At 42.5% G+C, this 27,715-nt stretch overlaps 2 protein-coding genes and 1 pseudogene across 5 annotated transcripts in view; 1 reads left to right on the plus strand and 2 right to left on the minus strand.

Moving 5' to 3' along the window:
* Nucleotides 1–7,930, plus strand: part of LOC119812743 (neuferricin) — a 35,941-nt gene extending 28,011 nt beyond the window's left edge. The window contains exons 5-6 of one of the 2 annotated variants that reach the window (XM_038327629.1): nucleotides 2,712–2,901; nucleotides 7,463–7,930. The gene's annotated coding sequence lies outside the window, so the exon portion shown is untranslated. Of the gene's footprint in view, nucleotides 1–2,711; nucleotides 4,573–7,462 lie in introns of those variants that run through there. The other variant, XM_038327628.1, reaches the window with a different exon arrangement.
* The window catches only part of Ankfy1 (ankyrin repeat and FYVE domain containing 1), a 69,551-nt gene that overhangs the window by 9,050 nt on the left and 32,786 nt on the right, over nucleotides 1–27,715 (minus strand). For all 3 annotated transcript variants that reach the window (XM_038327625.1, XM_038327626.1, XM_038327627.1), the window contains 15 exons: nucleotides 26,897–27,062; nucleotides 21,004–21,208; nucleotides 18,891–18,959; nucleotides 18,335–18,534; nucleotides 13,166–13,263; nucleotides 10,068–10,296; nucleotides 9,422–9,520; nucleotides 9,044–9,197; nucleotides 7,531–7,699; nucleotides 6,089–6,207; nucleotides 5,313–5,469; nucleotides 4,272–4,472; nucleotides 2,709–2,885; nucleotides 1,632–1,779; nucleotides 79–169 (listed from right to left, as the gene is read on the minus strand). In XM_038327625.1, coding sequence (XP_038183553.1) covers nucleotides 79–169; nucleotides 1,632–1,779; nucleotides 2,709–2,885; nucleotides 4,272–4,472; nucleotides 5,313–5,469; nucleotides 6,089–6,207; nucleotides 7,531–7,699; nucleotides 9,044–9,197; nucleotides 9,422–9,520; nucleotides 10,068–10,296; nucleotides 13,166–13,263; nucleotides 18,335–18,534; nucleotides 18,891–18,959; nucleotides 21,004–21,208; nucleotides 26,897–27,062 — 2,282 coding nt within the window. The remainder of the gene's footprint in view (nucleotides 1–78; nucleotides 170–1,631; nucleotides 1,780–2,708; nucleotides 2,886–4,271; nucleotides 4,473–5,312; nucleotides 5,470–6,088; nucleotides 6,208–7,530; nucleotides 7,700–9,043; nucleotides 9,198–9,421; nucleotides 9,521–10,067; nucleotides 10,297–13,165; nucleotides 13,264–18,334; nucleotides 18,535–18,890; nucleotides 18,960–21,003; nucleotides 21,209–26,896; nucleotides 27,063–27,715) is intronic.
* LOC119813844 lies at nucleotides 26,564–26,698 on the minus strand (annotated as a pseudogene).

Consider the following 27,715-nt stretch of genomic DNA (forward strand, 5'->3'; position numbering starts at 1 on the left):
CAAAAGCTACTCAGGTGCACCAGGGGCTTGGGGAGGCAATGGGTACCCTGGTCTATGCCTGGGACCAGTCATTCTCACCTCAGATTAAAGGCTTCAGCATCCACTGTGCACTCTGTCAGAAGAGCTCGGATGTTGTTGAGCCGACCATGCATGACCGCAAGATGAAGAGCTGGGGAGAAAATCCTCTTACTTTGCAAGTCCAGAAGCAAACAGAGAAAGCTCTGTCTCCTCCCCACCCCATCTAAATGCACTCAGTGATCCACCAAGTACAGAGCCATCCTTTCATATCCTCTCCCTTCCCCACCATGAGTTATTAGCGCAATCTTGTAAGCCATGCCTTCTATGCTGATGGTAGTTCAAAGATGAAATTTAATGGCTTCACAGAAAGCTACTTCTGTCTGCGTTTCCTCCCTGTCTCTTACTGTCTGAATGAGAATGGCCCCCATAGGATCATATATTGGATGATTCTATATTTGTTACATTTAGTGCAACTGTTTGGGAATGATTAGGAGGTATGGCCTTGTTGGAGGAGGTGTGTCACTGAAAAAAGCCCATGCCATTCCCAGTTAACTCGCTTTCTTTTTGCCTCATGATTGTGGCTTAGATATAAACTCTCAGCTACTGCGTGCTTGCCTATCTGTTGCATGCTCCCGGCATGACAGTCATGGTGCATTGTCAGAGCAGCAAAAAAGACACACACACACACACACACACACACACACACACACACACGTAAAGCAAAAGGGCCTCATAGACCACTGGGTAAAGGTACTTGCCACTAAGTCTGAAGACCTAAATATAATCCCCAGGACCCACATGTATAAAAGAACTGACTCCTGTAAATTGTCCTCTAGAAATGTACATAAAGAAAAAAAAAACTGAAAGAACTGAAAGAAGTCATTGGGCTCTAGAGATGGTTCAGAAGTTAAGAGCATACAGTGCTCTCGCAGAGGATCTTAGTTCAATTCCTAGCACCCAACAGCCTATAACTCCAGTTCCTGAGGATCTAACACCTCTGGCCTCTGAGGATACTGGCACTCACGTGCACATTCCCTTACATAGACCTAATTGTTTTTTCGAAGGCAGGGTTTCTCTGCAGCTTTGGAGCCTGTCCTGGAGCTAGCTCTTATAGACCAGGCTGGCCTCGAACTCACAGAGATCCACCCGCCTCTGCCTCCCAAGTGCTGGGATTAAAGACGTGCGCCACCACCACCCGGCCATGGACCTAATTTTAAATAATTATTTAAAAATCTTTTAAAAAATGAAATTGACGGGCGGTGGTGGCGCACGCCTCTAATCCCAGCACTTGGGAGGCAGAGGCGGGCGGATCTCTGTGAGTTCGAGACCAGCCTGGTCTACAAGAGCTAGTTCCAGGACAGGCTCCAAAGCTACAGAGAAACCCTGTCTCGAAAAACCAAAAAAAAAAAAAAAAATGAAATTGAAAACTAAACACTTTAAACTCCCAGGGTTATGATCAAATTGGGAAGCTGCTTAGTGGCAGGACCTGTCCAGAGCTCTGTTCCTATACAAGCCAACCTTCCTGAGGGGAGCAATCCAGGGTGCATTGTAATTCCACTAGAACAGGACTGCCCAAGCACACACACTGTACATATGTGATGCCTAGGAATTACCATTATTTCCATTCTCATCCACAGCAGCAAAGTCCACTCCATTCTCTAGGAGGACTGAGCAGATGGTGGGAAGGTCCTGCTGGGCAGCAAGATGGAGGGCGGTCTGGCGATGCTTGGTTAATTCATTCACCTTGGCTCCTGCAAGAAGCTGTTAAAGTTGATTACTCAATCGGCCTCTCCTATAGTTCAGAGTACCATTAGTAGGTCCAAGTCTACAGGTATTCTCTTATCTCAGTTTACCCTCATGAGGATCTTACAGAAATTCCTACTGAGGCAAACACAGGAAAACCTGTGCCAAGGGCAAATTATCTACCGGTATGTTCAATGTTCATTAGGACACAGTAAGAATGTCCATACTGCTTGTAATTCTCAAGTTTCAAAATCCCCCTATATAATAAAATACCCACATACATTCTATCTAACCACCACACCCTTTCTTTCTCAGGCTTGTTCCCTATCTGACACTCGGTGCTAGAAAATCAGGCTTTGAGTTAAGCTCAAATCTAGTTATATGAATCACTATATAAAATTCGTAGGGGAATTCTTTTTAACCTCTCTTTATTATAAATGTATAAAAATTTCCTTCTGGAGTTTTGAGAATTAAGAGACAGCTCATTTAAAAGTCTTAGGTAATCTGGAAATTGTGGAACTTGGGAGGCTGAGGCAGGTGGATCTGTTAGTATGGGACCAGATTGACCTGCATAGAGTGTTCTAGGTCATCCATGTTAGCAGGATGGGAAAAAAAGGACAAACACAGAAAAGGAAGGATGGATGGAGGAAGGGAAGGAGGAAGGATAAAAGTCTCAGCTGAGAGCCTAATAGTAGGCAGACAACATAGCTGACCTCTGGTCCCTTTCTGTTGTCTGTCAAATCCTCCTTGGCCCTCAAGGCTGACTCCAGCATCTCTAGGTCTATGTCCAGCACGTGCACTAGGGCACTTGGAACCTACAATTTCTTTACACATCTGTCCTCCTGGTTTGGTTCCCCAGATTCATGCTTTTCATTCACAACAGCTCCAAGGATAACTTTTGCGCATAAACTGAAGCATGCTTGGCTTTGTGTTTCCCTGTGGCTTACCAGATTTCGGACAATGATCTCTGAGCCTGCTTGAACAGCAAGGTGCAGAGGGGTCAACTTGGAAGCATCCTGGACTCTGGAATTCACATTGGCCTGGACACTGATCAGGAACAAGACACTTTCGATGTCAGAGTTCTGAACTGCCACATGAAGAAAATTCCGACCTTTATTATCTACCTACAACAACAAACAAGTAAGAACCACACTATTAGCCAGTTCCTTTTTAAAAAAAAAAAGGGGGATCCTCCTGATGTCCATAAGCTGAACACGGGTCACTGGAAAAGTCATGAACGACCCTTCCTCAGTTCCAGAGCTCCAACAGTAAATGCCACCCCACCTCTAGAACAACCATTGTATACACATGCACGTGATCAGAAGGGACCTGCTATCCTGGCACCTTCCTACAGTAGGAACTGCCATGGAAAGCCAAGAAGGGACTAACTGAAAGAAGGAAGGCACTTGAGTGGCTGGGGCTGTTCAGGAAGAAGCAAATGTGATGATTAGCTACAAGGCCTCTGTCTTGACCAAACCATATAACCATCTTGGATCCCTGAGTAGCCAAACAGGCTTCAAAAATTTTCTTAAGCTTTAGAGTATTACATAATGGGAGGCAGATGCCAGACAAGCTGATAAGAAGTAGCCAAAAGCTTCCTCAGGTCAAACTCCACCACATACTATAGTTAGAGGAAATCATCAGAACATCATTAGAACCACTGCTCAAGGGACGACATACTCCAAACTCCGCATTACCCTTCCCTCCAGAGTCTACTGTGTGTGCTGGCATAAATCAAATTTGCAAAGAACTCAGATTAGTAGTACCAGTTTTATTCTAGATGGAGAACCCAATTCATGACTATCTTACACTTAGTCTGAGCATGGGCAAAGTTAAAAGCTATACATCCAGTCACACGTAAGAAAATGATAAAGGCAAGGTACTAAAGCCTGTGCTAAGAAAACAGTCATCTACATGCCAGGACTGCATTTCATTCAGGCCCAATGTCTCAACTCATCATGAACAGTTACTTCTAAATCTTGGCAAAATTCTACAAGCTGGCTGGAACCAGGTTTCTGTGAGACTGACCTGACAAACCTATTCCAGCTTTCAGCACACATCAATCATTATCATCACTTCCCACCCACTGTAGTAACCAGGATCTAGGAGATGATAAATACATGGTAAAGAACAACGAAAGTGCATGTGCTCAGTAACAATACCTCTAAAACACTCAGAAAGCTGCCCAACAACCCAAGTACGTCAAATTCAATTTTTGTATTTTAGAGGCATTCATTACTAGAGCATCCAGCAAATGCAGAGAGTGAGCTAAACTGCATACCAACAGAATTCTAATGTCAGGCCGTCATGGGAGTTCCCTTTCCCAGCCATGTCCAAATCACCAGGTCACGCTTCAGACATCGGACACAGGACAAGAGAACAGCTAAATTTTCAGAAAAGGGGGAATTTAAATTTTAAAACAAGTGTCTTTGTGTAGAAGGGACCTTCTGACATCTGGTTAGTCTCCATGAGACATCCTGCTGTGGTAATGGTGGTGGTTGGTAACTGACCTGCTCGGCAGCCCCAGACTCTCGTTTTAGAATAGCTTCGGCTGCCTTATTGTTCTTGTAAGTCATGGCGCAGGCAAAAGGGGTCAGCCCTTGTCTGTCTCGTACACTCAACTCAATGTTAGGGTGAGAAATCAACAGCTGAATGATGACACTATGCTGGTTGCTGATAGCCACATGGACAGGTGTTCTTCCTTCTGCATCCTATGGAGAAAAGGTATAGATTCCCATGTCTAATGCAAAAGATAAAACTCAGGGACAATATGACGGGAGGTAACTTTTAAAATAAATTTCAGTTATGAGACCCTGTGTTTGAGATCATGTAGTACTTATACACATGCAGGCAAAACACTCATACACATAAGAGTAAATCTTAAAACAATATATTAGGGCTGGAGAGATGGCTCAGAGGTTAAGAGAATTGTCTGCTCCTCCAAAGGTCCTGAGTTCAATTCCCAGCAACCACATGGTGGCTCACAACCATCTGTAATGGAGTCTGGTGCCCTCTTCTGGCCTGCAGGCATACACACAGACGGAATATTGTATACATAATAAATAAATAAATATTAAAAAAAAAAAAACAATATATTAGGTGGACAGTGCCTGAAACTCAAGGTTGTCTTTTTGCCTGCCTGCCTGCCTATACAACGACAGACAGACACACGCAAGCCCACATATACACTCACTTCACAGGTCTAATTGCTGAAAAGCATCAGTGAGCTAATTAATAGGACACAGTCCCATTAACAGTCCTTAGCCCTCAGTGTGAGACTAATCCAATTCTGTGCAGAAATCGTTAAGGGCACTAAGAAGGAAGGTACAACAGAGAGAACAACCTTCTTTATGTTGAAGAACAAGGCACAGAGAATTAACCTGAAATCAATTCAATTACCAGACAGCCTAAATGACTCAAGAAAGTCACTATCTGCCATAATAAAGTCCAGTTTATAAAACAGAAGTCTAGAATTGGGGAAGGTACAAGGTCCCTTGCCACAAGAAAAGATTCCTCCAAGTTTACCTCCCCAGAAAATAAAAACTGTATACCTGTGCATTGACATTGGCACCAAATTCCAAAAGACATTGCACTGTCTCTTCTAGTCCCCATGAAGCTGCCAAATGCAGAGGGGTCTGCCCATCTCTTGCCTCTTCCTCTCCTTCTCCATCAGTACCTGGTTGTCTAGGACTGTTCACATCACAGCCACTAAAACAGGGAAACAGAAAGTCACCATCAATCTTGCCCAGCAGCAGCTTTACCCACTTTAACAACAAAACCACCACAGCCACATTCTGCTAGCCCTGGTCCTTGGCATCAAGTTCTAGGGCCTGGGTGCCACCACTGCCATAGCCTCTCTTGTAATTGGTCTTAGGGGCAACAAGGGAATCAGAACTGTTGCAGACTTCCTAGGGATATTCAAACACTGAGAAACACTATTTGCAAAGTTTCCCAAATTACCTTGCCTCCTCATATCCTGCTCCCTAAGAGGGCTACAAACTTTTACATTAAGTTCATGTGTTGTGGTGGGGCCCAGAAGAGCCCATATGGTCTCAAGCTAGCTTCCTGACTTCACAGTGGGAACTGGTCTGAAAGTAAAAGGGGTCAATGCAATTCCCAAAGGAGAAGATCCAGGATGTGAGCCCCTCCCTCCTCCACAGCTACGTGGTTCTTAGCTGACTTGACATGATAGAACAGTGACCTGCTGATAATCTTAATTATGAACGTCAAAGCCAGCTATAGGCATGTCAAAACTAAGGTACTAAACATAAGAAAGAGGTGATTGGCAGTAAGCAGAATAAGTGAGAGATACTTTGGCTTCTCAGACCTGCGAATAAGAAAGCAGGCAGTGGACTCATTGTTCTCATCAATGGCTCTGTGCAGAAGTGTCTGAAGACACCCACTAGGTCCTGGGCCCCAGCATGTGGCATCACAACCATGTCTCACCTGCAGAGAAACACAGTTTTCTCACAAACATTGCTGAGCAAAAATAAAAATGTTTATTTTCAATTCTGAGCAATATGTGTATTACTTTTCAGATAAGACATGGTCAATAAGTAACTGATGACTTTATCAATTATAACCATGCATTAGTCTTATAAACACTGATTAAAATCTGCTCTTTGGGAACTGACTCATTGATTAGGAGCACTGGCTGCTTTTCTAGAGGATACAGCTTTGATTTCTAGTCTCCACACAATGGCTCACAACCATCTGGAACTCCAGTTCCAGGGGATCTGATGCCCTTTTCTGGCCTCTATGAGCACCAGGCATGTAAATGGTGCACAAACATACATGCAGGCAAAACACCATACACATTAAAAAATTAAATATAATCTGCTCTGTGAAAATTCTTAAACTATGTCCTATGGACATGGTTTTCAGAAGTATATATTAGCGCCTTTTCAGCTGTGTTCTACTAAGGACAGTGCCTGCTTCTATGTGTACTCCAAAGTCCTCCAGCAACATACACCTGTAATAAATAGGTAATCCCTCAAAACAGTTGATAAAAACCTCAATGTCATCATGCAGGCTCTCAGAGTGATAAATTAGAGACTCCAGGCTTACCTCACTTTTTAGATCTCTCTTGTCAACATATAGATAAACCTGAGGTTTGAAGATTTAGTAATATACTGATGCCCACAGCATCAAATCAGCCCCCACTAGGAGACTTGAGGCAATCCCTCCACTCTAACACCCCTCTGTGGTTTTCTCTTATGAAAACAGCCCAGAGAGAAGTGCTGGCCAGCTCCCACCTCAGACAGGGGGTCTCATTGTATAGTCCTGGTAGTCTGGAACTTGCTTTGTGGCCTAGGCTGACCTTGTACTCTCAGAGATGCCATAGCCTTTAATCCCAACTCAGTGCTGGGATTAAAAGTGAATACACCACACCTAGCTGAGCTTCAGTTCATTAGACTTATTTTATTTTTATGCATATACGTGTTTTTCCTGCACATAAGTCTGTATATTACATACATGCCTGGTGACTACTGATGTCAGAAAGAGGCATCAGATTCTCTGAACTGGAGTTAGGATAGAGAACCACCATGTGAGTGCTGGAAGTCAAATCTGGGTCCTCTGTGAGAACAAGTGCTCTTAACTTATGTCTCCAGCCCTATAATCTTGGACTTGTTAATGTAACTTCCCACTGTTTGTCCTTGACCTGGCTTGTTACTTGGCTGACATCTTGCTCCTATGGCAGGAACCAAATCCATCTTTGACACGACATATCTTCATCTGTGAGCAGAGGCTCTGTTATCTGTGACTCACCAGAGTGGAAGCGATGTCCTCCAGATTACTTGCCAAGGCAAGCCACAGTGGTGGGTTCCCTTTTTCATCTGGCACAGACATGTCAGCTCCTCGGGTACATATGGCATCAACTACTAGTGGAAGCTGATTTTTGATAGCCAGCTGAAGGGCAGTCTCCCCATCCTGAGTCCTACCAAGACATAACCACCACAATCAAAACCAATGTTGTAAAAACAGCCCTCTCTAGGTTTCCCAAAGCCAAGACGCCACTGGCAAATAAACAGGGCTGGAGATATAGCTTGGTTGTAGGAGTGTTTGTCCAGCATTCATGAAGCCCTGGGCTTGGTCCCCAGCAGACATGCCTGCAATCCTAGAACTTGGAAGAGATAAGTAGAATGATGACCTCAAAAGTTTAAGGTCATCCTCAGCTACAGAGTTGGAAGCCTGAGATACATAAGCCTGTTTCAAAAGAAAAACAATAAACCCACTTTATTCCCCCACTCTGTAATTCAGTGTCACTTGACACTGGAAATCCAGAAAGGATCCTATGACTACACAATGTGGCTGGCAAGATGGCTCAGCAGATCTATCACCAAGCCTGACACATGAATCTGATCTTCAGAACACAGTGGAGAGAGAAGAGACTCCCACAAGTCCTCTGACCTTTGCATGTACACTGTGGCAGATGTACATAGCACATACTAGATAAATATAGGAATTTAAAACTTAAAGGTTGTTTCTTCTTTAAACTTTGTTGCCTAGTTGATGAGGTGGTCTTTGTTGCAACTGAAATTCCTATTAAAGATTGATTTTTGGATTCTTTATGACAAGATTTGTGTGATTTTGTACATTGGTCCTGAAAGTTACCAATAAGGAAAGAGTACAGTTTGGCTATGACTGTAAATATCCACCAGTCATACTCACTTATAACCAAGTTTGTACTTTTTGTTAGAGGACATGAATTAGGGACTGATCCTGAGGCATTCAGCAAGTGCTCTGCTACCACCCCATTTTTGTATAATCTCCCTTTTGACATCCTGGGATTGGATATGAGTCAAGTACATCAGGTAAGCTCTCAAACAGAGTACTGGTTCCTACCTTTTTATATTTTGTTTTTAGGGATAGGGTCTCACTGTGTACACCAGGCTAGCCTTAAATGCATGGAGATTTGCCTGCTTCTTCCTCTGGAGTGCTAGGATTAAAGATGTATGCCACTATACTCAGTTCCTAGACTTTCTTAAAATTTTCATTTTGAGAGTCTTTCTTTTTTGCTCAAGGACCCTTGAACTATCCTCTTGCCTTAGTCTCCTAAGCAGCTGGAATTGTAAGTATGCACCGCACAGGCCTGACTCCTTTTATACATTCTGAGAGCCACTGTTTCTTTTCCTTTATGTAGTAAGGAATTAAAAAAACAAAAAACAAAACAAACAAAAAAAAACCCATTCCCATCTAAAACCCAGGCTCTGATCCTGAAGCACCTCAATTAAATATGAGATGACTGGGAGTTACAAGAGAGCATGCCACTCCACCCCACCTGACATTTATATCGGCTTGGTGCTCCAGGAGGAAAAGTGCGCTCTTGCTGTCCTGCCGCCGTATGGCCATGTGCAGCAAAGTCTGCCCATCTGACATGGTGTCATTGATAGATGCTCCGGAACCCAGAAGCTGGGCCGCGATTGTGTGCATACCTGGGAAATAAAAACGTCCAATTCATGCATACTTGGCTTTTCCATTTCTGACAACAGACAGACCTGCCAAGCTTCTCAAAGGTGGAAAGTTTTTAACGAACATAACAGACAAAAAAATTATTTTATGACAAAATCAATAGCCCCACCATGTCACCCTGCCCTCCTCTAGTCTACCCACCTACTCACTTCCTATCTGAGAATCAACAGCCTTTGATATAACTCACCAGTCCATAACGCCAGGCCTAGCACAGTTTGGTCTCTGGAGTCCTTGAGGCTGAAGTCCGGAATAATTTGTAAGTTGTTGGTGGCATGAAGAGCATTGGCTAAATGTTTTTTAAAAGGAAAGAGTTGAGTTCACTATCTTATGGCTGACAGAACCACTTTTTTTTTTCTTTTTTTCATCAAGGCGGAGGAAGAAAATAGGGTCTCACTGGTAGCCCTGGTTAGCCTCAAATTTCTTGCAATCTTCTTGTCTCTGACTCCTGAGTGCTGGGATTATAAATGTGAGCCACCACACGTGGCTCCTTAGATCACATTTAAGGCATTCAAGAGGATAAGACTCACTTATAAATTAACTGACTGGCCAGAAATACAACTGCTTTTCAAAAGGAGAAAATCTGTAAGATTTGGGGAAGGGAAATCCAGAGACCTGTTATGTTTGGAGGAAAATTTTTAAGGTAAATTCATTTTCTTAGAACTTCAACATTCCCCACACAATGAAAACAGACTACACACAGAGGCTGTACTGTAAGCGATAACTGCAGATAGCTGTGTAAGACTCACAAATGGAAGTAACTGTCTCTGAAATCAACTGCCCAAACAACTATCTTCCACAGCTAATAATGATGGGCATCATACCCAACCACCTACCTTTCTGCTCCAGGATGATAGACACCACATCTGGATGGTTATAGGCAATTGCCATGTGCAACGGTGTCTGCAGGTAGATGCCATCTGCAGAACCCATTGGGACCGGAGTCTCTTTAGGCACAGGCACAGCCTCCTCTGTCTGCAGGTTTGGATTTGCACCTTGCTGCAGGAGTTCTGCTGTGAGGTTCGCCAGGCCATGCCGACAAGCTGTATGCAACGGAGTTTCTCCCTGAATGAAACAAAAACTCAAATCACTTTGGTAGGAAATTAGTAGTTCCTGACACAAAAGAATAGAGAAAATGGAAGTACCAAAACTTAGACCACACTGCCAGTCACAGCCCTAGGTTCCTCCTGTTACAAGCTGACCTCATGGGTCTCCCTCAGTACCATCAACCTTTAGTTTGTCTAGTGTCTTCCCAAGCATCTTTCTGTCTTTTTTCTTCCAGGACCACCCTGGTTATCCCTTTACTTTGTTCTTACATTTTTTCCTAATTACTCAAAGAATTTATTTCTCTATTTAGAAATAGCCAACAATTACCAGGTAGCACCAAATTCAATACTAGAAAACAACAACAGCCCCATGGCCTGAGGTACGCAGGGCTAGCTACTTCCTAGCCACTTTTCTTTAACATTTACTAGCAATTGTTGCTTTAAATTGCTCAAATCAACTTCATCTAGAACTCTGATTAAGACTTCCTTCCCTAACTTTAAAATTAAAGGGATTTTCTTTAAAACACAGATTTATTAAGAACAGGTGAGAAAGAACACCTGAGGGTGAGAGGGGCTCCTAGGGACAAACACCACTAAAGACATTTTAATGGTATTAGAGGTATCAAACCTGGTACTCAAAGGTATGAGAACATTTTAAGTCTTGCCTTCCTCATGACCTCCAGCACACAATTCTCTTCCTCTAAATTATGAATTTAATGTTTTCTCTCCCATGACTGAATATTTGAAAATACACCTATTCATTTTTGTGTATGTGTAAGTTTATAATGTATATAAACATACAGTTGGATGATTTTTACCCCAAAAAGTGGAACTGTCAAAAGGACAGTCTTACTTCCTAAGCCCATAGGTACCTGACCAGGCTACACTCCTGCTCGGCCCTTCTCTCTACACATGTCCATTAGTGTCCTTGTCTACTCCTGTTATTTTCTTCTTTTTTTTTTTTTAAGATTTATTTATTTATTATGTATACAACATTCCTTCCATGTATGCTTGCATGCCAGAAGAGGGCACCAGATCTCATTCATTATAGATGGCTGTAAACCACCATGTGGTTGCTGGGAATTGAACTCAGGACCTCTGGAAGAGCAGTCAGTGCTCTTAACCTCTGAGCCATCTCTCCAGCCTCTCTTCTTTGTTTTTGAGATATGTGTTGTGTATCCCAGACTGACCTTTCTGAAACTAGGACAACTAAAGGAAAAAAAGCAGCCTCCTGGTGGAAAACTCCATAAAAAACCAGCATTTAGTATCTAAGGTTCCTGACAGTATGTTAATATACATCCTTTTTTAAAAAAAAGATTTATTTTATATTTAATTATGCACACTTGTGTGGGGGTGTATGTAATTGAGTGCAGGTGCCTACAAAAGCCAGATTTTAGATGCCCCTAGAGTTGGAGTCACAGGTAGCTGTGAGCCTGTTCAACATGAGTGCTGGAAACAAAGCTAAAGTCCTCTGGAAGAGCAGGTGGCACTATTAATCAGTAGTCGTTGCCTCTCCAGCCCCTATTTCTTTTTATTTTACCAATTCCCTATGATATCAAGACTAACTCCATTTTATAGCTGTTGAAACTGAAGCTTAGAAAGCCAAATACATTGTGTAAGACTAATGCAGAAAGTGAGAAAGCTGGTTAACTCACTACTACCCCAAAGATCTACTGCTGACACTAACAGTGGTTTCCCTGATTGCAGGAAATAGAATCTTTGACACTTCAAAGATGGTTTGCCTGAAAACATAGGGAATACCAAACCCTATGTCTATTTTTTCCTAATGAAGTACTTATGATAATATTTATTATTTAGGCACAGAAAGGGGGTTGTAGGCCAACAATAAAATAAAGCAATTATAATAACAGGCTCTAAATAAAGTCACGTGAATGTGGTCTTTCAAAATATCTTCTGTTCTGTATTCACCCTTCCTGTGAGGAGGGAAGGTAAATGACAAGGGACAGGCATGGTGACAATGAAGATGGGCACTGAAACCAAGTCAGTCCATCTTATGAGAGAGCTGCTAAGAGACTGACAGGCAAGCAGCATATGCATCAGGGAGGGACACACTGGATGAAGGGGTGAGCCACAAACTAGGACTGTGTGAGACTTCATGATGTTACTCTGGTGGATAACCTAAAATTTATGGGATATTTTCACAATTTTCCATTTAATATTTTCAGACCATGACTGACCACAGGTAACTGAACCTAAAGGGAGAACTGCAGGTGAGGGAAGACCATGCTTGGGTCAGTGCTGATACCTAGAGGCAGACTGAAGCAGCAGTCCTGCAGGAGCCAGACAGGACAGCACATGCCTACGATTCCAGCACTGGAGAGGCTAAGACAGGAGAGAACAAGTTTGAGGTCAGCCTCTACAGAGCATCTTAAGGTCAGCCGGGTTATTAAAACTATCTCAAAACCAAAAGAAGCTATCACAGCCCTTGTTTACATTCTTGTTTGCTCATTTCTATCCCATTACAAAGTCTACAGGATCTAGTTCTGGACACGGCTATACAATGGTTGCTGACCAAATCGGTCAACTAATATTTGAGGACATACAAGAGTCCCTTTTACACTGGTCATATGAATGTACATTCACAAAAGTGAAAAAAAGAGCCGGGCGGTGGTGGCGCACGCCTTTAATCCCAGCACTCGGGAGGCAGAAGCAGGCGGATCTCTGAGTTCGAGGCCAGCCTGGTCTACAAGAGCTAGTTCCAGGACAGGCTCTAGAAACTACAGGGAAACCCTGTCTCGAAAAAACCAAAAAAAAAAAAAAAAAAAAAAAAAAAAAAAAAAAAAGTGAAAAAAAAGGACTATATCATTTTTTCTGCCATTTCTTTCACAGACCACAGTCATTCCCCAGGCTGCCCTTTCCAAACTTACCCATTTGTTCCTGTGGTTGGCATGGGCACCACTGGTTGCCAGGAAAAGAGCCGCAGCCTCATTTCCTGCCCCGGCTGCCCGCTGCAGTAAACAATTTCCTACAAGAAAGAAGTCACGTTCATTTTTCCCATTACATGGAAATGGACTCAGTTCCACCCTGCACAGCTGCCCTTCCTCACCACTGGCCAGCCTGTACCAGACAGTAGGTGTCACTTCATCACCACTCCTTGTCAGGCCCGGGTAAGGGCGAGGGTCCCCACCACCACCACAGGAGTGCTGCTGACATTTTCTGAGGTAATCCTTTGCAATAGGGGCCTGCTCTGTACATTTGGCAATATTCCTGGCTCCTATCCACCAGATAGCAGTTCTGAACTGTGAGAATCAAAAATGTTTAGAGGCTGGAGAGATTGGTCAGTGGTGAAGAGCACTGACTGCTCTTCAAGCATGGGATTCTTCAAGAGGATCCAGGTTTGATTCCTAACACCCACCGGACAGTTCACAACTGTCTATAGCTCTAGTTCCAAAGGATCCACTGTTCTCTTCTGGCCTCCATGGGCACCAGGCATGCACATGGTGCACTGGCATACGAACAGGTAAAACATCCATAACATATAAAATAAAATTTAAGTTTAAACCAACAAATAAACAAAAAGAGCTGGGTGGTGGAGGTATACACCTTTAATTACAGCCCTCAGAGGCAGAGATAGGCAGAGCTCTGTGAGTTCAAGGTCAGCCTGATCTAGTGATTTCCAGGACAGCCAGGGCTACACAGAGAAACCCTGTCTTGAAAAACCAAAACAAAACTAAAAGGTCTAGAGATGCTTTAAGTGTTCTAGAAAGATATGCAGCAATGTCCACGCCTCATGCATTGTGGCTATACTAGAAATGCCCATCAAATGCTTCAGTTCTGTCCCTATAGCCTTATAAACTTATGGTTGGCTGAGGCATATTTTCGCTTAGTACTGTAACTATTTTCTGAATAAAGCACTTAGGAAAATAAAATCTTCTCCACATGGTTTTTGGATCTAGAAAAGTGTTTCCAACTTCATTTCCAAAGACAACATGTGCTGGGCACTAGAGAGATGGCTCAGTGGTAGGAGCATGTGTTTGCTCCTACAGGGAATTTGAGTTCAGTCTGGCAGCTCACAACTGCTGCACCTCCAGCTCCGCAGGGCCTGATGCTCTCTTCTAGCCTCAGCAGGCACCTGGACACATCTGCACATACCATATACAGACACAAAGGTGTATTCAAAGTTAAAACTAAAAGTAAGTCTTTAAAAAAACAATCTCATATACTGAAGCTGTAGTACTTGAAAATCTAAATAAAATGAATATTAAAACTGAAAAATAACAAAATGGGACAAAGCAATGCCAAGGTGAGGGCTCAGTCAAGCAACGTGCTTGCATATAGTCTGACAACCCACATTCCATTTCCAGAGCTGTGTTTTATTTTTTTTTTTTTTAAGACAGGGCCTTACTATTATAATCCTGAATGATCTAAAACTTGCCAGATTGACCATGAACTCACACAGATTCGACTGCCTTTGCCTTCTGAGTGTTGGGATTAAAGGTATGTGTCACCAGGCTCTGGAATCTCCAGAACCATGTAAATAGCCATCGGATTCAACTGTAATGCCAGCATCTACAATGAGATGGAAGGAGGAGCTAGAAGTGGAAACTTCAGGGTTAGCTAGTCTGGAGTATGTAGACTCTGCCTTAAGAATCAAGTACTAAAAATATCACCTGACTTCCTGACTTCCACATATTCTCTCTCTCTCTCTCTCTCTCTCTCTCTCCTCTCTCTCTCTCTCTCTCTCTCTCTCTCTCTCTCTCTCTCTCTCTCTCTCTCACACACACACACACACACACACACACATGCACGTGCGCATGTATGCACCTTCAATTAAAAAAAATAAAGACAGAAAAAGAAATAGACAAAACACTACTTTGTCTTTAAATCATTTTTTTCTTTCCCTTCACAGAAAGTGACTTCATGTATAGTAACAGTCATTCTGACCTCAACTTCTGTTGGGCATAATACATGCCAGAATCTCCACTGTTGGAAGGTAAAAGCAAGATAATAAAGGGGGAGTGGAGAGATGGCTTAGAACTTCAGATGGCTTAGAACCGAATACTCTTGCAGATGACCTGGGTTTGGTTCCTTTTGCTCTGTATGTTTGTTCTATGTCAGGTAGGACAACACAGCAAGACTTTGATGTAATGGAGTAATTAAAAATGCTGCAGATCCCCAGTGGCTGCAGCGGGCCATGTGCAAGAGCAGCCAGTCCCAGGTAGGGATGGCACAGTTCCCAGAGTGACTGCAGCAGACCACAAGGAGAGAGAGACAGATGGGCATGCCACAAGACCACGACACAGGTCTCCAAAAAGCTAGTCCCAGACAGGGAACCAGGGAGACAGACGGATAGGCATGCCATGGAGAGTGAGGTTGGATATTTATTTAGTGTGTTATGGAAGGGAAAGGGAGAAAAGGAGAAGAGCAGAGAGGCAAAGAGGCAGAGAGGGAGGGATGGAAAGAGAAAAGAGGGGAAGGCAAGAAGTCCAGAGAGGAAGAAGCTGCCTCTATGAGAGGGAGACTAAAAAGAAAGAGACTCAGGCTTCAAGCAGGAAGGAAGATCTGCCTGCCTCAGGGACAGAGGGGTGGGGGGAGTGGGTGGGGTTTGTCTCTTAAACAGGACAGACCATTCAATGAAATTACACTTGACTCAAAAAAATAAGTAAAGAGCCAGGCATTGGTGACACATGCCTTTAATCCCAGTACTTGGGAGGCAGAGGTAGGAGGATCTCTATGAGTTCAAGGCCAGCCTGGTCTACAAGAACTAGTTCCAGGACAGGCTTCAAAGCTACAGAAAAACCCCCATGTTGAAAAAACAAAACAAAACAAACAAACAAACAAACAAAAAAGTAAAGAAATCCTCATAGTAGGTAACAAAAGCTAAAGGCAATAAGTTCTACTCAGAGAGCTAAGAGTTTAAACTAAACACATAGAAATGCCATTGTGACAACATATTAATAAATTATGTTGGTTCATGATGGCTCACTATTGGTAATTCCAGTTACAGGGATTCCCATAATCCTCTTCCAGACAAGACTCCACAGATACTAGGCATAAATGTGGTGCACATACATACATGTGAGCAAACCACTCACACTAATAAATAAAATAAATAAGTCTAAAAATGAGGATAAGAGTTCATTCAGGGTCATCTTCAGCCACACATCAAATCTGAGAGCAGTCCGAGCTACATTAGAACTTGCCTCAAAAATAAAACATAAGCTAAAACTCGAAGTTTATAGTGTAAAATATCATTTCAAGAGTTCAAAAACCTTAAGACTCTCAGAGACTAATCGATGGGTGGGGGTAGGGGACAGCACAGGGTATTGCTTACTAATGGAAGGAGGGAGAATGGGAAAGAGGTAAAGGGAGATGCAAGAAAGAGCAGCCCAAAGCTGATTAGAATACATGAAGATTTGAAATTTTTCAGGTTTTTTTTTTTTTTTTTTTTTTTTTTTGGTTTTTTTGAGACAGGGTTTCTCTATAGCTTTGGAGCCTGTCCTGGAACTAGCTCTTGTAGACCAGGCTGGTCTCGAACTCACAGAGAGTTCCGCCTGCCTCTGCCTTCCACAGAGTACTGGGATTAAAGGCATGTGTCACCAATGCCCAGCTGAAGATTTGAACAGTGTCATGGACAACTCTCAATTAATTACAAAGAGAATGCTGCATTCCCATGTATAAATGCATGATATTTTAAACAATATATCACATTTTTAGAAGAACATGTTCTAAGGCTGAAAATGCAGCTCAGCAATAGTCTTTGCCAGCTTGTGCAAGTCCCTGTGTGCAAGCCCAATAATGTGACGGTAACAGGTGGAAAATTTACACAGAAACTAATAATACAACAAATCAAATCCTAAATACCAAAGAACCAGTCTTTTGCATGCCACTCTCTTATATAATGTAATTTTAAAAAAAGTTTCCCAGTTTTGATCGGGCAGTGGTGGCACACTAATTTAACCCCAGCACTCAAGAGGCAGAGGCATGGTATAGAGAGGGAGTTCCAGGACAGAGCTATTGCGGGGGGTGGGTAAGATGGGGGGAAAAGCAATCTAAGTTTTGGATCTGAAGAGATGCTCAGCAGTTAGAAGCACTTGCTGTTCTTCCAGAGGACCCAGGTTCCCAGCATCTACATAGCAGCTCACAACTACCTCCAACTCCAATTTCCAGAGGTCTGACAACTTCTTCTGGCCTCCAAGGGCACCAGGCAAGCATGTGGCAAAGATACACACAGGCAAACACCCATATACATAAAATAAGACAAACCTAAAAATCAAACTAAAAACAAATGTTTCTTGGTTGATTGTGCCTGTAATCTCTGTACGTGGGAGGCTGAGGCAGGAGAATCTCCAGTTCAGGTCCAGGATGGGCTATATATACCTAACAAGAATCTGTCTCAAAACCAAAAACAAAAAAAAAAATTGTCATTTTTATTTTCCCGACTCCAGTAAATAGTAAAGATATGACTATCCAAATAAAAACTCACTGAATTTAAGTTCTACTAGGGTAAAAGGAATTGTGAGTCTACAGAGTCTAAGAATCATTGCCTTAGCCAGGTGGTGGTGGCGCTCAGCAGATAGAGGCAAGTGGATCTCTGTGAGTTCAAGGCTAGCCTGGTCTACAGAGCAAGTTCCAGGAAGCTGTTACTCAGAGAAACCCTGTCTCAAACAAACAAACAGGAAAAAAAAAAAAAAAAGAATCATTGCCTTAATTTACCAAGTATGCTTTAGCTTACAAGACTTAACTAATGTCTGATTAAATTATTTGGAGCACGGGATTAAAACAAACTAACAAACAAACCACAATGGATCTTTACTGATTTTAAAATACAGAGCAAATAATCCTCATAACAGTAAGCCATTTAACTTCTGTGTTGTTATTAAAAACCTTTTACAAGCTGGCATGGTGGCACATGTTTGTAATTCCAGCACTCAGGCTAAGGCAGGAGGATAGCACAGTGAAGGCTAGCCTGGGCTATCTAGCAAGTCTGAGGCCAGCATTGCTTTCCTAGCCCCTGTCATCAAACCACAAGAAGAAACTCTTCTAGCTGTCATTTCCCGGAGACCTCAGCCTCATTCCTTGGGCCCACTCTTTACCCGTCATCGCATCAGGAGCGTCAGTGTTGCTGCCGCGTTGAATGAGCCTGGCTGCGAAGCTGTTTTCATCAAACGATGTTCCATTCAGCACAGGGACGTCTTCAAAGGGGTTTACAGACTGGTCAGAAGACACGGTGATGTACTGGATGGCAAGCCAGAGAGCAGTGCTGCCCTCGTGATCCTTCAGCTCTAAATCTAATCTGAAATAAAGAGACGATGTGAATGACAGATACAATTTCCAGTCTCTCTTTGCTGCCAATAATAGTTCACTCTCTCCCTGTACTTTCTAATGGTCAAATTTTTATTTTACTTAAGGTTTGTAACTGTAGAGTATCTTAAGAGAAAATTTCAGGGTAAGAGAGATAGCCAATAATCTCAGTAACTGGGGGACTGAAGCAGGACTTTGAATTCCAGGCCTGCCTAGACTACATGATAAGACCTCAGCTCAAATAAACAAACGAACAATAGTTTTTTTAAAAAATTAATAAGGAAAGATTTTTCACTCACAATCCCACCCTCACAACCGCTTTTCATTTCTCCAGGCCGCCCTACGTACTGTTTACACTGCAGCAGCTGATTGAACACACAGTCGTTCCTGGCCATGATGGACAAGTGTAAAGGGGTCCTGTGGGTAAAACAGAATAAAATGAATTAAAAGAAGTATCAATTCAAGACAGACAAAGCCAGACACTAGAATCCTCAGTAAAAATCACCATCTACGACCAATTCCATTATTCTGTTTTCCAAAACCACAGCCAAGAATCAAAACATAAAATTGGATTTGCTTCTATGGCCCATGGCTCTCTACTCCAGTTCTAATCCCTTCCCGAAGGAGTGTGTTAAACAGCAGTTTCTGCCACCCTTTCTCTCCCCATCCTCCATCAATCTGAAATGAAACTGTTCTTCGCTGTAATTTTCTATTAGCACAGGAGCACACTGCAGCAGTGAGACAAAACTGGGTCGACTTGAACTTGTTCTCTGCCACCTGTTAGTACTCAAGTGCCTTAAGAAAAGGCTGCTACCAAAGCACAGGGCCCTGCGCCTGGCCTCTGCCCCAGATGGACACACTGCGCAAGTTTATTGCAATTGGGAATCCCAAAGAATCAGCACAAGGAACAAAGGATATTAACTACATGGGAGAATGAATGATTCCTATGCAACATCAAGTTCCTGGACCATCTTATCTCCGCACATGACCCACTTCACAGACCCTCTCCTGAAACCAGCCTCACAGAATCCAACATCCTGGATGGGTTTTCAAACACTGAACTGAGTTGATGGTGAATGACACTTGTGGCCCCGCCCAAGGTTGCTGAGGCAAGTGGCTAAACTGCACTTCAGAGCCTCCCACACTTCTGTCTCAAGACAGGCAACCCTGCTCACATCTAAAGCACAAGGAATCCTAAACTAACTCCTGAGAAGACACAAAAATAACGAAACTGGGCTAGAGAAGGCCCAGTGGTTGAGAACACTGCCTGCTCCTCCGCAGCACCACTGCTCTGTGTTTGACTCTGAGAACCACACGATGGCTCGCAAACACCTGTCACTCCAGCTCCAGGGAACCCTACACACTCTTCTGGCCTCCACAGGCACTGCATGCATGTGCAGCGTTGATACACGTGCAGGCAAAATATCCATACACATAAAGTAACAAATAAAAATAAAAACTTATAAAAATATAAAAAACCAAACATAAACAGAACCACTACCAAATACAGGAAGGGTTATGCAATGAGGGTAACACACTCTAGAGTTAAGATATTTATAAGGCAGAATTTTTTGTTGTTGTTGTTGTTTGGTTTTTGGAGACAGGGTCTGGAGCTTTGGAGCATGTCCTGGAACTAGCTCTTATAGACCAGGCTGCCCTCGAACTCACAGAGATCCACCTGCCTCTGCCTCCCAAGTGCTGGGATTAAAGGTGTGCGCCACCACTGCCGCCTGGCTAAAAAAGGGAATTTTCTAACCATTACGCTCAGAGAGATAAAACAGGTTGCCTTGAGATAGTAGTTCTGGTGTAGGAGGTCCTGTTTGTGTGTTGCTCTCACTGGTTAACGAATAAAGAAACTGCCTTGGCCTAGTTGATAGGGCGGAACTTAGGTAGGCAGAGAAAACAGAACTGAATGCTGAGAGGAAGAAGGGCAGAGTCAGAGAAGCCATGGATCCTCTGCCTGAGATGGACGGTTAGAATCGCTGGTAAGCCATAGCCACATGGCGATACACAGATTAATGGAGATGAGTTAAACTAATATGTAAGAGTTAACCAATAAGAAGTTAGGGTTAATGGCCAAACAGTGTTTTAATTAATACAGTTTCTGTGTGGTTATTTCGGGTATAAGCTAGCCGGGCAGCCAGGACAAACAAGGGGCCCTCTCCTTCCAACATAGTTCCTCTTCAAATTATCCAAGTGATCCTAAGAAATGTTAAAGAAAGTCCTTGTGAACACTGACTAGATGACCACTCTGTGATTGTTTTCAGCATGAAAAGGATATAAATTGCTTAGAAATTCAGACTTCTTTATTTAGCCAGGCTGCAAATGTTTTCCCCAAATGCTTTTGATCTTGGTCATGACACTTTTTGCATGACAATTAATGTTTGCAGTTCCAATAAACATCAGATTTAATGTCAAAGACTGTGTATGTCAATTATGTGCCACCATAAGAGGTACTCACCTGCCCTTGCTATCCTGCATGTTGGGGTTGGCACCAGCCTGCAGGAGGGCCTCTGCAATCTGCGCCATTTCAGACATCACATCTGCTGAGTATTTCTTTGAACTATACAACGCTACAAGGTGCAACGGGGTCTCCTGGGCCCCCAATGTGGCAGCATTGACAAGGGCCCCATTCTTAATGAGGAATATAGAAGCAAAGAGATCTCCTTGAAAGAAATAACAGAACACACAATGACATAACAATGACCAGTTGCTGTGGCCACTATTTCCTCTGAAGGCAGCAAGTAGATAACTGCAGACACAGAATGACATCTGGTGGTGTCTGAAGCAATCTCTTGGATAGCTGTAGGTGGAAATCCATGACAGTCCACAGTTACATTTTAACTCAAAAGGCTCTTTTTGTCTACCTTTTGATTATCCATGATGATCAAAGATATTCAAGATGTCTTCACTATCTTAACAATAACAGATTTGGGTGGGAGAGATGGTTCAGTGGTGGCTCTTCCAGAGGACCCCCTAGCACTAACATGGTGGTTCACAACTGCGATCTTTCTAGATCTCTCTCCCTCTCTCTCCCTCTCTCTCTCTCCCTCTCTCCCTGGGTGGGTGATGGAAGCAGTTATTTTTCTCAGTGACCTCTAGGTGGCACCAATTAGCTTCTACCTGGGACTAACCAATCAATGTATTTAGAAACTGGTCTTAGCTAAAAAAAATACTGGGGAAGAAAATAGATGAACTTCTGGGTTACTGGGTTTCACTTTAAGATAAGAGACAGGCTCTAATTCTAATCAATTCTGATTTCAGATAACTAAACTCTCTAGAGTCCTACGTCTACTTCTAAAAACAGAAATGAGGACACAGGTACAGGAAAACCTTCAGATGGTTAGATTCACACAGAAAGCATAAAAGAAACCATCCTCTATCTGGCTTCTAATTGGCAACACTCTCTTGTTCAGCCTCCCAAATGCTGAGATTACAGGCAAAACCCAACATTCCCAGCTAATATTTTAATCACTTAAGTTTTTGTAAAGGATTTACTGACTTTAAATCAAATTTACTTAAAGGTTAGACCCCAAAATCAATTCATAATTTATAATCATACATTTTATGTACTTTTGGCAAAAAATAAGGTCTTGAGGAATTATTTGAATTCCTAAAAAAGTTGAATTAAGGGAAGTCAGTCTAGAGGGTAAATAAACAAGAAGAAAAACATGCAGAAAACAGGACAAAGCAGGGAACTGGAAGCAAGGACCTAGGTAAGGGTCTTACCAACGAGGAAACAGCACTCCACACACTTCCAATCTGACAGGGCCAGAGTGTGAATTACACTCAACCACTGCTCAGCATGCTTAAAGATCCGGGTTTGAGTCTCAGCACCAGAAAATGTACCTCCTACTGAAAACTTTTAGCCACTTGCTTTCCTCAGTCACACGCAATGCCAGCTAAATGAGGCATTATTGTCATCATTTTTCCACATTAAAATGTTCCTAACCAATGTTAAACAATTTGTAAATGCACACACAACTTTTCTTTCAGCTTTATGACAGTTTTATTCAGGAAACAACCGTATTTATGTCCTTGTTTTTTAAAAATTACTACAAACAATTGGTCAGGAAACAACTGGCCAGGTTATTGCAGGTTGTTGAATTGTTATGAAAGGACTCATAATCATGCTTAGGTCAGGCTAATCAGAGGAGATGTTAACACTGTCTATGGCCCCACAGACCCTGACATCACTCAAGTCTTCTGACAGACAGATGCATTTGATTAGTAAGATGACCACTAATGTTTTATGGATTCTAATGTGCATCTCCAAGTAAATAGACCTGGACCTCATTCATCTAGTAACAAACTTCCATCACTCATAATGAATTAGAAGCAAGGTCAGTAGCCAAACTTAAAGGCAGCACTCAGTTATTGGGTAATTAACAGCAAGTTGAAGAAGGCAAAGTCAAACAATCCCTCAGAAGGGGTGATAGCACACAGCTAAAACCCAGAACACAGGAGGCAGAGACAGGAGGACCACTGCAGGTCTGAGAACAGGCTCTACCACGTAGTGCTCTAAGCTAGCCAGTGTTTCAGAGGGACTTCAATGAAAAGATAACAATTCCTACAGGCTCTGGTTATGGTACTCCAATGCCCAGACAAGATAAAGGCTACCATGTTTACTCTATCAGTCAACTGGCATTCATTGTATGGGGCGCATCCCAATCCTGTCTCACTGTGCTAAACAGCCTGGTAAAGCAGAAAGACCCCTTCCCATTTTGTAGACAAGAATACAAGTGTGGACAAGTGACTGTCCCATGCCATACTCCTTTTAAAGTTTGCTATATTTACACTGTAATTCACATACTTCCAGACATGTTACAAATTCAGATTGAAAGATTAAATCGCTCTAGAACACACATCAAAACTGTGTTGGCAATTCCTGTAACTAAGCAATTACCCAAATATTTAATAACTCACCAGAGATGTTTTTAATGAAACAAGAATTCAGCTCCCAGAGAGAAAGGAACTTAAAATTTTTTTTAAGTAACAAGTGAATCTGTTTCCAAAATAAACACCTCAGATACTAAACAAAATGAGAAAGAACAATTCCCTATGTGGTAGGAGCTTTCCCAAGTGAGCAGAAACCCAGAGCTAAGAGCTATGCGTGCTTGGGAAAACACATCTGCTCTCCACGGAGACCTGCTCTAAGAGTTTCCTACCCAGTGATGAGTAAAACTTTCCTCTCTACTAGCCAGCAAGCTTGACACTCCACATAACTCAGAAGGACGTTTACCCTAAAACCTTTGCCCAGAAAGGGGAAAAAGCTGCAGCTGCAGTATCATCAACATTCAAATAGTACATTCTGCTACAGAACAAATCCATAGCCGAGGGAACAGCATTGTTGGCTGATGAACATCCATTTTATGGCTATCATCACAAACATATACAGACACCTCTGTGTGCTCGCTGAGAGGTTTTTACTTGTATAACCAAGACCTGTGCCATAGAGCAGTTTACTTTAATTGATTCTTGAGAAATCCACACATCGATTTTTCATAGTGGCTGTACAAGTTTATATTTCTATCAGTAAATATAATCCCAGAAACTGGGGGGCAAAAGCTGTCTCTGAGTTCACAGTCAATTGGTCTACATAGTGAGACTCTGTCTCAAAAAAATAAAACAAAACAAAATTCCCGTTTCTCTAAATCCTCACTAGCACCTGTGAGGATTTTTATGTCTTTGTTATTTATTTGTATGTGTGTTTTTTTTTTTTGAGGGAATGCACTTGTGTGTAGGTACACGTGCCTGTCTGTGTACATGAATGGACCCAGAAGAAGCTGTTGGGTATCCCCTTCTCTTACTGTCTCTTTCTTTCCTTCCTTCCTTCCTTCCCTCCTTCCCTCCTTCCTTCCCTCCTTCCTTCCTTCCTTCCTTCCTTCCTTCCTTCCTTCCTTCCTCCCTTCCTTCCTTCCTTCCTTCCTTCCTTTGTTTTTGTTTTGTTTTGTTTTGTTTTGTTTTCCAAGACAGGGTTTCTCTGTAGCTTTGGAGCCTGTCCTGGAACCAGCTCTTGTAGACCAGGATGGCCTCGAAATCACAAAGATTCGCCTGTCTGCCTCCCAAGTGCTGGGATTAAAGGCATGCACCTCCACTGCCCGGCTTTTACTGTTTATTTCTTTAAAGCAGTGTCTCTTGCCCAACCTAGAGGCTTACACTTTCTTTGACAGGGCTGAAGGCAGAAAACCGAGAGGATCTGTCTCTGGCCTACCTTGGAAGTGGGGTTTTAAGGTATTTACACAGGACACCCAGCTTGCTACCTGTGTGCTGGATTAGAACTCTGCTCCTTATGATTGACTCTTAACCACCAATCCATCTCTCCACTTGTCCTTTACTTTTTAACATTTATTTATTTCGTGTGTATGTATGTAAGTAGGCATGCACCGGACCATTGCCTGGGTGTAGAGGTCAGGGGACAACTTTCCAGAGTCAATTCTCCCCTTCCACCACACGAGCTATGGGAATCAACTCAGCAAAGTCTGGCAGCAAGTGCCTTTACCTACTGAACCATCTCTTTGTCCTGTCATTTATTTTCCTGATGACAACCATTGAAACTGGAATGAGACACTCTCAAAGGAGTTTTAATATGCATTTTCCTGCTGGCTAAAGATGTGCACTTTCGAGTTTTATTCGCCATTTGTATATCCTTTTTTTGAAAGCTGACAGTTTAGCTCATTAGCTCATTTAAGGACTGGATGCTTAAAAAAAAACTTTTTAGTTTTACAGTTCTTTACACTTTTTGAATATTACCTATCTGATATGGGACCAGCAAAGGCATTCTCCCGTTGTCTCTTACTTGTGGTGACAGTTTTCTCTGTGGTATAGAAGCGTCTTCATTTTGATTCAGGGGAGTATTTTCTTGCTACTGGAATACTGTTAAAAAAACCCTTGCCTCTGCCTGTACCTTGAGGTATTTTAGCTATGCCTCTTTCTTCTAGTATAGTGGTTCTCAACCTTCCAAACACTGCGACCCTTTTAATAGTTCCTCATGTTGTGGTGGCTCCCAACCATAAAATTATTATCATGCTACTTCAAAACTGTAATTTTGCTACTATTATGAATCGTAATGTAAACATCTGATATGTATCTCCAAAGGGGCCATGACCCACAGTTCAGAACTGCTGCTCTATCAGTTTCCAAGTTTCTAATCTTACATTTAAGGTCATAAATCCATTCTGAAATGGTTTTTGTAAAGGTGAGAGGTAGCTAGGTTCATCCTTTGTTAAAGAGAAGTTCAGAAAGTGTTAGATTCTCTAGAGCTGGAGTTACAGGCAGTTATGAGGCACCAAATGGGTGCTGGCAAGTCAAACACACTCTTAACCACAGAGCTGTCTCTCCAGGCCCACCAATTTACGTTTTTGAGAAATTTCTCAAAAAGGGATACTACAACTATGCATTTATTCCTGGGCCCTCAATTGGGCCCATAACATGCTGTTTTTGCTACTACACCTCTGTAACATAATTTGAGATCAAGTATTACAATTGGTACCTCCAGCACTGTTCTATTAAGGATTGATTACTTTGGGTAACTGGGTCTTTAATCCTTCTGTAAGAACTTTAACAGTTTTCTGGTACAATTCCTGAAGAAAATGTAATTACATAAGTAGATATATGTTGCTCACAAGCCAAAGGTACTTTTTAACTTTTTGTTTTAGAGTTTGATGTGTAAGTGTCTGTGTGGGCGAATGTCATTTGTTTACCTGTAGAACCAGAAGATGGTATCAAAACCTCTGGAACTGGAGTTACAAGCAGTTGTGAATCCACTAGTGGGAACCAAGACCCTCTGCAAGAGTAGCAAATGCTCTCAAATGACTACCCATTGCTCAAGCCCACAAAGGTATTTCTTTTTTAGGTTTCTGGTTGTATTTTCCTGTTGATGAGACAGGGTCTCTCTATGTAGTCCTGACTGTCCCAAAACTAACTATATAGATTAGACTAACTTTGAAGTCACAGAAATTACCAAAACACCACTCCCAAGGTACTTCTTTTCTCTCTCTCTCTCTCTCTTTTTTTTTTTTAAATGTTGGGTCGTACAGTCAACCCTGTGGTTTTCTCCAGTGAGGGCTGCTTTCTCCACCCGTTTGTCTAGGAGGAGTGTATCGACCACCCAAGGTACTTCTTAAAGGCCATCTGTCTAGTTGGTCTTACTCAGGTCCTGGTGGCACTATGAACAGACAAACTGACAAAGCCAATAGTGTTTCAGACCCTCTGACCCAACAATCACAAGTTCTAAGTCACACTAGTTGAGTGTGCAGACTCAAGGTCTTTTGGGAATTCCTGGAACTGAGTCTAGGAAGCTTCAAAACTATATAGAGTATACTGTGTACAGAGAAAAATGTAAAATTCCTTACCTCTTTGGATTCCTTTATGTAACAAGCTCCAGCCATTCTTGTCTACCATGTCCACATCAGCTTTATGACTAACCAGAGTGGTGGCAATACTCTCTAGTCGCCGTGAAAGAGCCAGATCTAATGCAAGATCTCCATTATGATCCATTTCGTTCAGCTTCCCAGGGAGCTGAACAGAGAGTCAGGAAATCAGCACTCAGACAGAAAATACAGCCCACTTTAATCTTTCCCAACTTAAAACCCCTGCCTCTCTAGTGCTGGGAGACAGGGTCTCAATATGTAGACCAGGCTAGTCTTCAAACTCACAGAAATGGCCTTTCTTCCATAAATACATATGTCATCACACTTATTTTACAAGTGCCAATTCTAATGCTATGTCACCATGGTGCTGCTTAGTCTCCAAATTCAACTTCATCACAGACTTTCTATCAGGCCTCCTGAGAGTACACGCTTTCATTAGCAATAAATAACAGTGATGAGAGAGCAATAGCAACAAAGCTGATTAAAGGACCACAGAGAAAATGGAGATAGTAGCGGGGGAGGGAGGGAACAGACCACAGGAGACAGGGACAAAAAGGGGGGGAGGGGGCGGACAGACATCAGACACAACAACGCGGGACACAGACACCAAAGACAAGCCTGCATAGAGAAATTTATAACAAAGAGTTAGGATTTTCATGAAAGGTGGCTTAACAGAGAGTCCTCCTTAGCACAAACACCCATGATTAACCACACTTCCACCTGCATTCCATTGAAGACAGTGTGGGATGCAGAATAATGCCCTCCACCCCCACTCCACAGATGTTCATGCCCTAATTACCA

Source organism: Arvicola amphibius, chromosome 4 (genome assembly GCF_903992535.2).
Source record: "Arvicola amphibius chromosome 4, mArvAmp1.2, whole genome shotgun sequence".
Taxonomy (NCBI): domain Eukaryota; kingdom Metazoa; phylum Chordata; class Mammalia; order Rodentia; family Cricetidae; genus Arvicola; species Arvicola amphibius.